General features: G+C 44.3%; 1 protein-coding gene and 2 pseudogenes across 1 annotated transcript; 2 read left to right on the forward strand and 1 right to left on the reverse strand.

Moving 5' to 3' along the window:
• The first annotated feature begins 2,278 nt into the window (after nt 1-2,278).
• Nucleotides 2,279-6,490, forward strand: LOC136451670 (DNA damage-binding protein 2-like). The gene is given in 12 exon segments (XM_066452359.1): nt 2,279-2,671; nt 3,149-3,239; nt 3,708-3,835; nt 3,959-4,081; nt 4,224-4,312; nt 4,402-4,522; nt 4,728-4,819; nt 5,085-5,214; nt 5,294-5,542; nt 5,635-5,831; nt 5,919-6,066; nt 6,068-6,490. Coding segments are annotated over 12 exon segments (1,761 nt in total). The 5' UTR covers nt 2,279-2,359; the 3' UTR covers nt 6,149-6,490.
• Nucleotides 6,491-6,953: 463 nt separating this feature from the next.
• Nucleotides 6,954-11,617, reverse strand: LOC136451671 (protein root UVB sensitive 5-like; annotated as a pseudogene).
• Nucleotides 11,618-11,709: 92 nt separating this feature from the next.
• Nucleotides 11,710-13,372, forward strand: LOC136451672 (protein SGT1 homolog; annotated as a pseudogene).
• Nucleotides 13,373-14,867: the final 1,495 nt, after the last annotated feature.

Consider the following 14,867-nt stretch of genomic DNA (forward strand, 5'->3'; position numbering starts at 1 on the left):
ACTATTTAGCATGCATATATAATACCACATATTAGTAAACGTTTTGGCATAATATTGAGCCCAATGTTTTTTTTGGCTTCTAGCTAGCGCTCATTGTCTTATTGGCTCTGTTGAAACTAGAACCAATAATTCACAGTTCGTATTGCAATGGATAACCCACTACCGTTGGCCGGTGTTATGACGGTGCCCCTGGCCCACTTAACTGGTGTGGGTCAGGGGTGTGCATAGGTCATGGAACCACCCAAAAATCCACTCGCCCATGATCCACCCAAAATGTGAGAAAGGATTAATACATGGATCGTGTGGATATTGGTTTGAAGTTGAACCATATGACCCATGAGTGGTTGTTTGCTCCTTATTGAGTCCGCTGGCTTCTCGTAATGAGATCTTGTTGCATTTAGTGAACTCGACTCCCTAGAGATGTCAACGTAGCCAGCACCCATAGCCACGCATGATATCGACACAACTTGGCCATGGTGGACAAAGGGGTTCCCTTGTAGGAGAGCATGACCATGGCACCGAGGAAAGGGGAAGGGCACTGGGGATCAAAGGGAAAGAGAGTCGCACTGGGGAGTCAAGGGTGTCGCATTCGAGCTGACCTTGCGTCGGGCCACTGCCATTGGGGGCACCAAACCAAGCCACCGAGATCATGCCCAGTGTGCCAAACGCCCCCACATCAGAGAGGGCATCAGGAATCGCCATGTGCCACTATAGTCACACGCACAAATGGAGAGAGAAGTCATGGGGAGGAAGGGAGAGAGAAAGGAAGGTAGAGAAAGTAGATGGAAATACACAAAGGATAGAGATGGGCTTATGGCGAATCGCGAGGCGACAAATGGGTGTTTGGGCCCACCTATCATCCACCCTGAGAAAGCACAAGTGAGACACGCGGTGGGATGAGGAGGCTGGGTCTAGATGGCTCTTGTCCTTAATCGGCGATGATTTATTATCACCAATAGTTTTAATAAAACTGATGCTGAAAATGCCATTAAAAAACTATTTTTGTAGTAGCCAAAAGAAAATGTATTCACTTCAAATTGTGTTGTGATTTAAATAAGACAACATTTGTAAAGGTGGACATTAAACAGCCAAGCAATATTCTCATATACATGCTGAGCCTGCTTGGCTCGCTTTCAAAATATGCTAAGCTAAAGATTTGATAAGTCATGATTTTCACCATGTTCGCTGGTTGGTTTCAGCCAGCCCAAACCAGCCAACCAACAGTGTTTTTCTTTCACAATAAACCAGCACCAGCCAGCCCAAACCAGCCCAGAAACCAACCAGCGAACAGGCCGTTTGATTGTTATTTGGTTTGTTAACAAAATTTGTCGACCTCTCATATTTAGCTTACCAAATCTATGGTATTTTTTTTTCAACTTTTACTTGCCAAATCTTTGGCATGATCGCAAACGAAACAGGACCCGTGGTTCTTGAGATTGAGGCCCCGTTCGCTTGACTGAAATTGGCTGAAAAAACAAGCTAAAGCTAAATTGTTGTGAGAGAAAAACACTGTTCCGGCTGAAAAAAAGCTGAACAAGCCGATTTTAAGATAAGCCGAATGGGGCCTGAATGCCGAAGTGCGATGTCAAAGATGGGAAGGTGAGTTTATTTATTTTCAAGGCGTCTGACTAGAATATGGAGATTGATATTAATAATATATAGTATGTGCACACACAATCAGTAAGTAAGGCAAAACAGACAAATCTAGCTAAGACAAATACTATTTTTTATTATAAATTATAATGGTTAGGCAAATGGTCATAGATATGTGACCTCATTTAATATAATCCATACTCTCTCTCTCTTCATAGAAACTTTTTCATCATTAAAAAAACTCTTACAAAAAGCATGACCTTGAGATAAAAATATGATAACACATTAATATTAGGCTAGTTTGGATGCACCTATTTTCTATGAGATAGAAGAAAAATGAAGGGGATATATAAGCTAATTTTTTTTCAAAGTCTTCTTAGGCCTTGTTTAGATTGCAAGTTTTTTTTACTCTCTCCATCGTATCAAATCTTTGGACACATGAAGTATTAAATGTAGATAAAAAAAATAACTAATTACACAGTTTGATTGTAAATTATAAGACGAATCTTTTGAGCCTAGTTAGACCATAATTGGACAATAATTGTCAAATACAAACGAAATGCTACAGTGCCAAATACTAATTCCTATCCTCAATCTAAACAAGACCTTAAATAAATTTCTTGAAAATGATTAACCTAAACTAGCCATAAAACCAAGCAGACGCCGAACCCATAAACCCCACAACCCAGACCAACCGCCTCGTCTCCCCGTTCCCCTCCACGTCTCCCCATTCCCGCCTCCCGAGGCCTCGACCTGTTGGGGGCACATGGGCCCCCCAACCCGCACCCACTTCGTCTACAATCGCCGCCGCCGCCGCCGCCGCCGAGGCGGGAAGCACGCCGTCGAGGAGGCTTCTGACGAGGAGGAGCAGTGGGTGGATAGCTCCTCCTCATCCTCCGACGAAGGAGATGAGGAAGAAGATGCCGAAGCGTCCGGAGAGGACGTCGATGACGAGGAGGAAGAGGAGGCGGTCGCTGTCGAGCCTGCGGCCAAGCAGTCATCCGCAGCTGCGGCGGCGGGGGAGAAGAGGGGCGGAAGGAAGGGCCCGATCAGCATCAGCCTCAAGAAAGTGTGCAAGGTAGTGGTCGGTGCAAAATAAATCTCAAAGATTTTCTGGCTATTTTGTTTTGCCGCATCTCCTTGCTATGTGCCTTCCATTTGTGTTCTGAAAGACGGCTTCTTTCTGAGTCTTGGAGCCGGACTTGAATTTTGGACATAGAAACCGCTTCTTTTGCATACTCACTTTTACCATTTGGGGGTTAATTAGGAACGGTCGCTTCTCTTGGACGCAAAATTAGTATTTTTAAAATTAATTTCGCTCAGTTTATTTGTTGTGGCCTAATTCCTAGTTTTGAATACGAAAAATGGGCTTCGGACCTAATGGAAAATGGCCCTCTAAGCGTTTAGTTTGTAACAGCGCTTCTTTTCTGTTCACTTCAGCAAAATTTTGAGATTCTTTGTCGCAAAGATTTCCTTTTATAATGGTGTAGTGTCTATGATCCCCTTTGTATGCATTTCTCGATCAGGGAGTTTCATGAGTTATGTCTGGTCGCAGGTGTGCAAAAGGACAGGGCACCAGGCAGGGTTCCAGGGGGCTGTGTACATCGACTGCCCCATGAAGCCTTGCTTCTTATGCAAGATGCCAGGTGCTGATCTCTAATTCTGCGTGATTATTTCGTTATGCTTTTGTGGTACAAGAGTCACTAATTTGGGATGGACAGAACAATTGTTCTCAGTGTGGATTGGGCTGATTTGTCTTTATAAATTAGTGTTCATGTTACATGCTGAAATAGCATTGTCGAAGGATTCTTGTTTAAAGTAATGCCTGTGAGAGTAGGTTAGGCTAATTATTTATGTGAAAGAGAAAAAAAAACTGAAAGAACTTGCACTGACGAACCAACATATATATTATTATTTCCTTGTGTTTCTGCACCCAGGGATTTAAAGCTGCTTCCTAATGCTTCATAGCAGTTTACATGTTTTACTTATGATTTTAAAGCTTTATCAACAGTACCAAATGAATCTTGGAATACAAGTCCACAATGGATCCTTAGATGAAAATGACACGAATGCTGTTTTCTCATTCACCAACACTATGTTTTCATCATGGACAGGTCATACAACCTTGACTTGCCCACATAGAGTAGCAATGGAGCATGGTGTCATCCCAGCCCCTAGAAGGAATACAAACACTTCACTAGATTATGTCTTTCAGAGCCAAGTCAAGGGCAAGATTTCCATGGTACCGAGTGTGAATTGACTAAGGCGTTATCTTCTGTGTTCTTTGTTGCCAATCGCAATATTTCATATTACCCCTTTTTTGTTAGTACCAGATCTGTCACTTTTGTCCTCTTATCAATGCTAGGTTAAGCCTAAGTTTCTGATACCCAACCAACTAGAGTGTGGAAACATAAAATTTCATCAGAGGCGTGTGACATGCTTGGAGTTTCATCCAACTAAGAACAATGTTCTTTTATCAGGAGACAAGGTATTGCACTACTACTGTTGAACTTTGTTGCCCTCTTAAATTACTTACAAGTATCTGTATCTCTGCATTCGAGTGCCCAAAAATGGTTAGATTGCAGGAACATGTAGGCACGTACTAATCCATCTCCGTTCTCTCCATGCAGAAAGGGCTTCTGGGTATCTGGGATTATGTTAAGTTGCATGAGAAGATTACATATGATTCTGTGCACTCCTGCATTCTGAATAGCATGAAGTAAGAGTATTCCTTGATGGTTGTTTCTTGTCTCTTTGTTTTTCGTGTGCAAAGGACAAAATGTTGCAACATAATTTGACCTTGTTCAGGATTGATACCACCAACGATGGGATGGTATATACAGCTTCCTCTGATGGTACTATCAGTTTTACCGATTTGGACACTGGCATTGGCTCCCCCTTGTTAAATCTCAACCCGAATGGTTGGAATGTAAGTTTACTTTCAGGTCATGTTCTATAGATCACTTTGTTCAAAAGAATTTATATAGATGTTACTTTTCAGTCTCTCTCTACCTCCCTCCGCCCATCTTGTTCTGTAATTATGCATTCATTAGATAGCATTGATCTGAATTAATTTCTATCTATTTTGAGCTTTTTTTTAATGAACTCTGGTCCTTCTTTGTTTCTCACAACAGGGTCCAAGCTCTTGGCACATGATATACGGGATGGACTTGAACACTGACAAAGGTCTTCTTTTGGTGGCAGATAACTTTGGTTTTCTTTACTTGTAAGTATCTTTAGGAAGTGGGTGGTACCTTTCTGAGATTTATTCGTAATAGTGTAGAATATTGCTATATATGCAGTTTCCTTTGAAACAACTGATCAGTTTGTTCTTGTTATCCATTTTATGCATTTGTTTGGCAGCTCAATTCCAAATGGTTTGTCATTGGTGATTGTTTTACATTTGAATTCAGAGATATTGTTGTACGCTTCCACACTTGCATGCATCAAATATGTGGCATTCTGTTGTAAGCTATTATTAATTCTTGCAGCCTGGATAGGCGGTCAAAGACAAGAATTGGACATCCAATTCTTATCCATAAAAAGGGTAGTAAGGTAACCAGCCTACATTGCAACCCTGCACGACCTGAAGTTCTTCTAAGCAGCGGAAATGATCACTATGTGAGTGTGTTCTGCATATGTAAAGGTCCCCCTTTTCTTGTTTTCTATTTTGATATCTCCACATCTCTGTAATTATTAGGCCCGTATTTGGGATACAAGGAAGCTTGAAGCCAACTCTCCCCTTGCCGGCCTTGCTCATGGACGGGTTGTTAATTCAGGATACTTTTCTCCACGAAGCGGAAATAAGATCTTGACAACTTGTCAGGACAACCGAATTCGTGTATGGGACTATATTCTTGGTGATCTGCAATCCCCAAGTAGAGAAATTGTGCACAGTCATGATTTCAATCGTCATCTGACTCCCTTCAAAGCTGAGTGGGATCCAAAGGTTTCAGCTATAATTAAAAAGTGCACTTTTTGGATTTTATTATTTCACAATAGCTGTGCCCAATTCTGAAATGGAATGTTAATTCTCTGCAGGATTACACTGAAACAGTTGCAGTTATTGGCCGTTACATAAGTGAGAACTACAATGGTGTTGCTCTGCATCCAATTGATTTCATAGATACCAGTTCTGGGAAGCTTCTGGCTGAGGTGATGGACCCTGACATAACAACCATCAGCCCAGTGAACAAGCTACATCCGCAAGATGACATCCTAGCTACAGGAAGCTCAAGGTAGTCCTAGCGATATATAAGTACATAATATTGTTATCCAGTGCTAGATCTTTTTTCTCTCCACAACTCACAAGGTGGCCCTTGTAGGTCTATTTTCATTTGGAAACCAAAAACTGAAGATGAACTTGCTGAAGAAAGGGCCAAACAGAAGACCAAGGAATACATCTATGGATCAAGTTCCCGGAAGAAAGCAAATGGCAAGCATGGCAACAGTAGTGATGATGACTCAGATGGCTGATTCTGGCGGAAAGAACAGGAAAGCAAAGAAAACTCGCTTCACTCATGCAGTAAAGGGAAAGGGCAAATCCAAAGTCTGATGCTTGGTTTATATCGTTCGGTAGCAATTTTGACAAGAAACCAGCCATTTACTAGCTGCTGCCGCATCTTCTTTTGTACCATCTTGGTCCCCTTAGCTAAGATGCTGAAGACCCATATCCACACGTGCTTCGGCTGCTTTTGAATCCCATATCAACACATGCTGAAGACCCATATCAAACAAATGCTGTTGAACCCAATAGTTGTCTACTGCAGCAATGCTCCCAAGGAGTTAGCCAGTTAGGTCTATAAATAGGTTTCGGTTGCTTTTGAATCCTGACTTGCTTATGGGCACTTGTCAATGATGGCTTTTATCGGTTTAATCTCATATCAACATTATGTCAGGAGCGTGCAGCTAACTATGCACCTTTGGCCATGTTCGGCTTATCCTCATATTCGGCTTGTTCGGCTTCTTTTTTTCAAGCCGAAATAGTGTTTTTCTTTCACAACAATTCAGCCGGAATAGTGTTTTCAGCCGGTTTCAGTCTAGTTTTAGACCAGCGAACGGGGCCTTTACAATACTTTTTTATAAATATTTTGTAACAAAAAACAAAGGCTTTGTTGTTGTTGTATTTTGTAACAAAAAATGAAGTTATGTTTCTGTGAATGTGTCCGTGCAAAACAAAAAAAAAACCCCGCTAAGTATTTGTGACTGGTCTCACCAAAGCTTTCATGCGAATGATAGAAATTTGATGCATGGCATCAGATTAGATAAAAAAAAAAATAGTCGAGGAGACAAGCGAGTGCCGTTTAGCATCAGCTCAATTGACCACTTGACCGCAGTTGCTAAGGAATAACAAAATCAGCTGATGCAATATTTCTATTTTTGAGTGTGAAGACAAACATCTGGTTACATGCCAAACAGAGTTTCTTATAATATGAATTGTTAGTTCACTATAAGCATCTGCCGCATGGGAATCTCGGCTCCTACACGATGCTCAGTTGCAACTGATTCAGCAGGTCATGATCACGCAATAGAAAAGAAGATTCTACATTGTCCTCTAGGTTAGCACCAGTACGAACCGTGAAACCCATAAAAGAGCAAGTTATCAGGAGGATGATTTGTAAGCAACAGTGGCATCTCACTCCTCTTGGTCTAGATGTTCCAGCACCAAGACGGGCTCTTTTGGCACTTTCAAAATGATTAGGTTCTGATCCCAGCCAGCGCTACACATTTGCTCGAGGAAGTCAGTAAATCCATTCTCCAATGCAACTAGGCTTTCTTCTAACCAAGGGAAAACCTCCTCCTGCCTTAGCTGATTCTTGTGAAGCCAATGTGCTTGCCACAGGCTCCTTAGGACTGACATGCTTGTTGCCGACTCCTGAAAAAACAGTGAAGCAGATTAGGATATTAATTTGAACTGGTGCCCAGCTATTTCAATGCCGTTTCAGTAGTAGATTACCTTGAAAGTAACTAGAAATGTTGGCTCCCTTGATCCAAACTGCTCAAAGAAGAGGATATACTTCTCATTCTTGTACAACTTCAATAATCTATCCACCTGTTCAATAATTTAACAGATTGGCCCAAAGTAATTAAATGACATGCAGAATACACTCTTGCAGATTCAAGAGTGAACAGGTTTGGAAATTACTTGAGAAAGCGAAACCAAATGAGTTGTGTTGTGAATAATAATGTTCAAAAAGCACTAGGCACTAGGCACTAGGCACTAGGCACTAGGCAGGCAGTTGGGCTCCTAGCGCCAAGGCGTTTCTTGACGTTTGTATTCTATGACTTCCTGTGGGTTGAGTACTTATATGCTAGATAACGAAAATTAGCATATCAGAACCATGCATCCATGAGTACTATGGTTGCAGTTTGTCTTTCTTCATCTCTAATTTGTCCATCTATTTACATACATCAAGTCGAAAACATCTCTATGCAGGAAAAAAATAGACAAAAATACCTAGGTGCTAGTCGAGGCGATGCAGCTCTACTTACCGCGGCTTAGGCAGAGCTGGGCATTGCCTTTTTAAACAGAGGTTATGAAATAGCCAATGGAACTGCTACTGACCATTAGCTCCTGGATACATGGCTTGCTGCTGCCTGCTGGTTTTTCCCGAGTCAGACTAAGCCACAGACAAGCTACTGATTCTTATTGACACCCACCAACGCTAAAATTGTTCTAAAAGAAACAGATTACTTCAGTAGATTTAACAGGAATGGCTGATGGTGAAAAAGTTGAATGCCCCCTACATTTTACTCAAAACTGGCATGTTGACATGTTGTCACTAATTTCTTCTTGGATGTGTTCTCACCAATTTCTAGTTCATTCAAGGTTAGGTTAATGAAACATAGATTGCATGTCAATCCAGGTAGTTATAAACGGAACAGGAAATAAAATGTCAATCAGGAGAGAGGCTAGGATTTAAGGAAAAAGAAACAAGTATGTCATGCAGTGGTTGATTGCAAACTGAGCTCTACATTGAGTCCTAAAATATTAACTACAACCCAACTGTTACCCCCACTAATTCTAATTCCCAAGGTACCGTCCCAAGGAAGCCCATCTACAGATAAGATCACTGTTTGCCTAAATGGCAGGTTAGATTGTTTAAATGGTAAAAAAAAAGAGTAGCTGTGTTGTTTAGGCAATAAACAGTTCATTAAATGGGTTGATTTGAACGGTCAAAAATGGGAAAGTGGTTTAAATAAAATGTTATTAGACGAACTAAACGTCCTTTTAAGTCATTGATTAGTAAATGGGACGATGTCAGCCACCACATTGGCACCCAACTAATTGACATCGTGAACATACAAGAGGGAATGGGATTTAGTTTTTTTTTTAAAAAGGCGTACCCAGTGCAGAGAGCTCCCACTCTGTGCGGGGTCTGGGGAAGGGTGTCAGTGGCAAGCCTTACCCTCGCCTGTGCAATGCGAGGAGACCGCGACTCGAACCCGGGACCTTCCGGTCACAGGCGGTAAGACTCTACCGCTTGCACCTGGCCCGCCCTTCGGGAATGGGATTTAGTTTCCTTCCCCAAAATTTTTACTTGCTATAATACTTATTTTTGCATGCATAAATATGAATATTTGCTAGCATATTAGATTTTTTATGCATAAATATGTATATTTAGTGGTACTACACAAAACCATTTAGGCTGTTTAACTTTGTTTAAACACTGTTTAAACTGGCCTCATGGTAAATAAGGGTGACTGACTGTTTAGTGTTTACCGTTTAGCTTTAAGATTGTAAAAAGTGTGGGAAAAGTGAAGCTACCAAAGTTAACAGAATTGGCTATTCATACCATGTCACTGGATTCATCACCACCAAGCATTCTTTCCATGGGCACACCAAAAGAAATTTGTGGACGCAAGAATCTTTCCCATGTTAAAATGTTTTCTTCCTCATTGCAAGCAACATAACCTAAAACAGCAAGCCAAAAACACCAGGTACTAAGAAGTTACTAGAACTGTTTCAGAAAATAACAAGAAAAATGTAAAAATAATCAGTGAGAAGAAAATGTCACCAGGAACAGTATGTTGTGCAACATGTGATCTCACAAGAATCCGGCCACGTTTTAGGTTTATCTATCAATATTACCATAAAGAGGATTAATGCATATATGAAAATGCAGTCAAACATGGAAATCTTCAACATAATTATTTCATTTCATCAAGCAAAACACAATTTGGGCCAAGCACCTTACTGTGTGGAACTTGAGAACTGATAGGGACTGATAGCGCAACCAAAGATGTAGAAGACGAACACTCAGCCAAGTTAAAGCAAGAGTTAAGTATGATGACTTTACACCTACGGTATCCTAGAATAAAAACAGCAACTGTAAATGGATAAAAAATGATGGCATCTGTCTCCATCAATGCAATAACATAACTGATCAATAAGATTGGTATACAGAAATGTGGTTCGATATAAACAACATATAAAACTTAATGAACTGTATACCATAATAAGTACACCGATTGAAAGGCCTAAAAGCCTAAAAGCTGAGCTCCTACTTCCCATACTTCCTCCTGAAAATACAATACTGTTTCTTAAAGGATTATTCTTGCAAGGAGTTTCAAGGCATTTTTATCCTTATCTTTAATGATTGTAATTTGTAATTTCGTTCCGGTTTTCACAAAAAAGAAACATTACACAGTATATTAATTAAATCAGATCCCAGAACTGTGACAATGTCAATGCTGCAGTCAGAAGACATTAGGAACACAACTGACTATAAGAAAAGTATTTTACTGCAGTCAATACCTTTGCAGCAACCTCTCCAAGATTTCCAGATTCTGCAAAGTGATTTTGGATAACACGGAAGAAAGGATCTTTAAATCCTCTTGCTATGGCCTGCTTAAAAATTTGGAGTCAATGATCTTACACGCCATAGGGGCACTAAATGTCTGCTGCAGCCCAACTAAATGCGAGTGTAATATCTTTTCAGAATACCTTTGCAAGATTCCCCAATGATGCAAGTGGGAGGAAGTAACCTGGATACAGTGGAGTCATGAGTTCAAATATGCTGCAAAATGGTACATATAATATTAGGACAGAGTTTTGTTTCTTCATTAGACTACTTGTAACATGGTTATGAAGATCTGCTTCTGTTATTTTAAGAACTTATTATTGCCAACCTTCCAGCACTTCCAATGATATCTGCATACATCCTCCACTTCTTTGGGTCATCATCGAAAAGCGCTCCAAAGCGTCCACCTAAAGATGCCATCCATAAATCTTCCTAAACACTAAATTCTGACATGATGAAAAAAAGTAATAACAGTACCAATGAGAAGACGCCCAAAAGCCCCAATGCCATCCTTTGATACCCATCTAAGGTTCAAATCAACAGGGTTCAAGTTAGTTATGCTCATAAGATAAATTATCCACTCACATTTGCATCATGTTTTCATGTGCCTATATCTCTCTCTTATGTGGCCATGATTCATGGCCCAGAAAAACAAGAATGGGACAGAAGGCACCTAAAACTAATATAAATATTTCCGTCTCCCCAAAGCAATAACTCCAAGGTTTCTACTTTCTAGTAACAGATAGAACTATATGAGTAGCAAAGATGACTATGACCTGATAGCAGCAGCAGATGCAGCTGCAGAAGTTCCTGTAAAAGATCCAACACCTACAGCCTGTACCAATCTACAATCAGCTAATCAGTGACGGTGACATAAAGCTATGGCTGACGAGTATACTTGAAAAAGCTAGATATTAACATATTGGTCAATACACACGTTTCCTTCACTAAAAGAAAGAAAAAAGAGCAGGAAAAAGATCCAGGAAAAGACCGGTGAAATTCAGAACGTACTCAGGCTCGCCGCCGCCGCCGCTGGAGGACGGCGGCGACGCCAGGCAGGAGCACGGACGAAGCCTCCAGGGCAGACCTCCCCGGCGGAAGCGCCCGCCTGCAGCGGGTGTGGAGAGCATACTCCGGTGTACGGACGCGGCGGGTGGACGGGAGGGATGCTGCGAGTGTATGGATACCGTGATAGCTCAGCTGCCCACGCAGGTACAGACGTATACAGTGGTACACTGACTATAAAGTTCGGCGTTTTTCTTGAATTTTTATTCTTTCTCCCTGGGCACCGTTAGCCCCGTTCGACTCGCTGAAATTTGACTAATTCTGACTAAATTGTTGTAAGAGAAAAATACTGTTTTGGCTAAAAAACTAAGATAAATGGGCTGGTTTTTGAATGAATAAAATATAATATTTCCTTATTACTACTATACTCTGTTTGGCTAATCAAATTTGCAAGGGAAAGAAATTTGCGATGATTAAGCTGAAGTTGGCAAGGCTTCGAGTCGAAAGATATCCGGGACTCGTGTTCCGATCGTGCACGAATGGACGGGGACGAACCAAACCGTGGCTGAGCGCCTACAAATACGTGACGTCGTGGCAACGACCAAACGCAACAAAATCTCGATAAACACGCGATCCATCGAATCTTACCCCGATCATCAAGCCTCGCCGACGCCGGCTTCGCCACACCCATGGCGACGCCCTCCAATGAGCTGGAGCACAAGGCGAGGGAGGCCTTCATGGACGACGACTTCGCCCTCGTTGCCGCGCTCTACACGCAGGCCATCGCCGCGGACCCGCCGACCGCCGCGCTCTACGCCGATCGCGCCCAGGCCTACACCAAGATTGGCGATTTCGCGGCGGCCGCCGCCACGGACGCCGCTCGCGCCGTCGAGCTCGACCCCGCCATGGCCCGGGCGCACCTCCGCAGGGCCCACGCCTGCGTCAAGCTGGAGCAGTACGGCGCCGCCGGGCCGCTGTCGAGGCCGGCGCCGCCCTGGCCCCCGGCGACGCGCGGTTCGGCAGGCTGATGAAGGAGATCGACGGCAAGGCGCCCAAGCCGATGGAGACCGAGGCGAGCGCCGTCGTCGCCACTGCTGCGCCCGTACCTGGCCCCGCTGAAAAGCCCAAGTACAGGCACGACTTCTACAACAGCGCGGCAGAGGTGGTGGTGACCGTGTTCGCCAAGGGCGTGGCGCCCGAGCACGTCGCGGTGGAGTTCGGCGAGCAGATGATGAGCGTCTCCGTCGAGGTCCCCGGCGAGGCGGCGTACCACCTGCAGCCCCGCCTGTTCGGGAAGATCGTCCCCGACAAGTGCAGGTTCGCCGTGCTCACCGCCAAGATCGAGGTCCGCCTCGCCAAGGCGGAGCCGGGAACGACGTGGACGTCGCTGGAGTTCACCGACAAGCTCAAGTTCACCGCCGCGGCGTCACCGGCGGCGAGCGGTGGCGCCCAGAGGCCGTGCTACCCGTCGTCGTCGTCCAGGGGCAGGAAGAAGGACTGGGACAAGATCGAGGCGCAGGTGAAGAAGGAAGAGAAGGAGGAGAAGCTGGACGGCGACGCGGCGGCCAACAAGTTCTTCCAGGACATCTTCGGGAACGCCGACGAGGACATGCTGCGGGCGATGACGAAATCGTTCCAGGAGTCCAACGGCATGGTGCTGTCGACCGACTGGAAGGACGTGGGCTCCAAGAAGGTCGAGCCCAGCCCGCCGGAAGGCATGGATCTGCGCCAGTGGGAGTATTGACAGAATTCGTCTTGCACGCATGCTTTATGACTGCTGCTCTGCTACTGCTACCAGGAGTGTCACAGCACTCTAGCATGCTCTGCTTTGCTGATCGATTCTTGGTAGAGGCATAGATAGAGCTAGCTAGCATGATTCTTGGACTCTGGTATTCCAGTACCCGTAGTATGCATTTGAGTGATTAATTATTGCTGTCGTGTGCCGTCGGCCGCTTGAAATGTTGAAACCATGGCAGACAGGCGTCCATGGCGTTCGTTCACCTAGGCTAGCTCTGCACGACGGTTACCATGGCGCCTCGCGCCAGTACATGCCTTCTTCAGGCGTTGCTGCTGGCCCCTGTCCGTGTCTCTGTGCTGACATCCGGAACACGGCTATTCTGCGTAAGCCATGGCGCTTGCGCGGCAAAACCGTGGCATAAGGGGCCGACCGAATTTTTTACTATTTTTTAGTTTTTTTTTAATTTTTTCATAAATATTCCCGTGGAGCTAAGATTTTAAAATCTGGACTCTCAGCTCGGCGCTATCGTTGCTGACGCCAAGCTTACATGACTTGCTACCACCGAGCTCTTGGGCTCGAAGCAGACGTGACGGTGATTTGGCGGGCACCTCGGCGCCATAGATCTTGGCGCTGAGCTCGGTGCCCCTCTCCCGCCCCCGGCCGCCCGCGCCCACGCCCGGCCGCCCACGCCGCGCCTGGCACCCTCGCCCCCGCCCCGCGCCAGACATTGTGGCCGCGCCGGTCCCCGCGCCCACGCCGTGCCCTCGCCTCGCCCGACGTGTCGCCTGCGCCCGCGGCCGCCTTGGCCGCGCCCATGAGGTTACATGCTTTGACCACGCCACAGGGACTTAGCAGGTCGAGCATAGGGACGGTACAACGTCCAACGGCGAGGTCCGAGAGTCGAGGATGCATGTGGTTATCCTCCAAGATTTCAAATGTATTTATGGTAAACAAAGGCAGTACCACTTTCTATGTTCCCATTTAGTGGCAGCAGCTAGACCTCGCAACTATAATATCGAGAGCAGAATACCTCACGAGTTCAGTGTCGACACGCTTGTGCACACATGGAACCTCCGCTTCGTGCCTTTCTAGGACCCTGGAGAGTGGCCTCCATATGATGGGCAAAAGTACATTGTGGATCTAGCTTACCGTTGGAACAAGCGTGGATCAAGAAAGAGGGCGAGGCATATGATGGTTATGGATCAGATACCCGGAAGAATGAGGCGTGGGAGAAGAACCCCATTTCTTACTGACCCCGAGCAGTACGAGTGCGGCAAGTGTGGTAGACTTGGCCACAATCCACGGAAAGAAAAAGCACCTCTCATGGTCCTACACAACAAAATTCCAATAAAATATTAGTAGCATACTTACACAAATAAAGAAAAAAAGATAGTGAAAACAATTACTTACATTAAAACGACTGCATGTGTAGAAGCAACGCGCCGCTGTGTCTGGATGTCTCGATTGAAACACGTGGGTCGGGAAACCACGGTCACAGTTAGGGACAGGGAGGTCAGAAGGGACGGTGGCATCTTTGCTAGACGCGTCGGGGTATAATTCTCGAGGACGACTCTGTTTTCGCCTAAAACTCCTCCCGATACATTTCTTGCATCTAACAAAATGGATGTAATTTAACAAACAAAAATCAAAACATCACAAATTAATGTCAATGAGAACCATAACTATAATACAACCAATTTCGTTCTAAGAACCAAATGCAATTAACA

The sequence above is a fragment of the Miscanthus floridulus genome, chromosome 5 (genome assembly GCF_019320115.1).
Source record: "Miscanthus floridulus cultivar M001 chromosome 5, ASM1932011v1, whole genome shotgun sequence".
NCBI lineage: Eukaryota > Viridiplantae > Streptophyta > Magnoliopsida > Poales > Poaceae > Miscanthus > Miscanthus floridulus.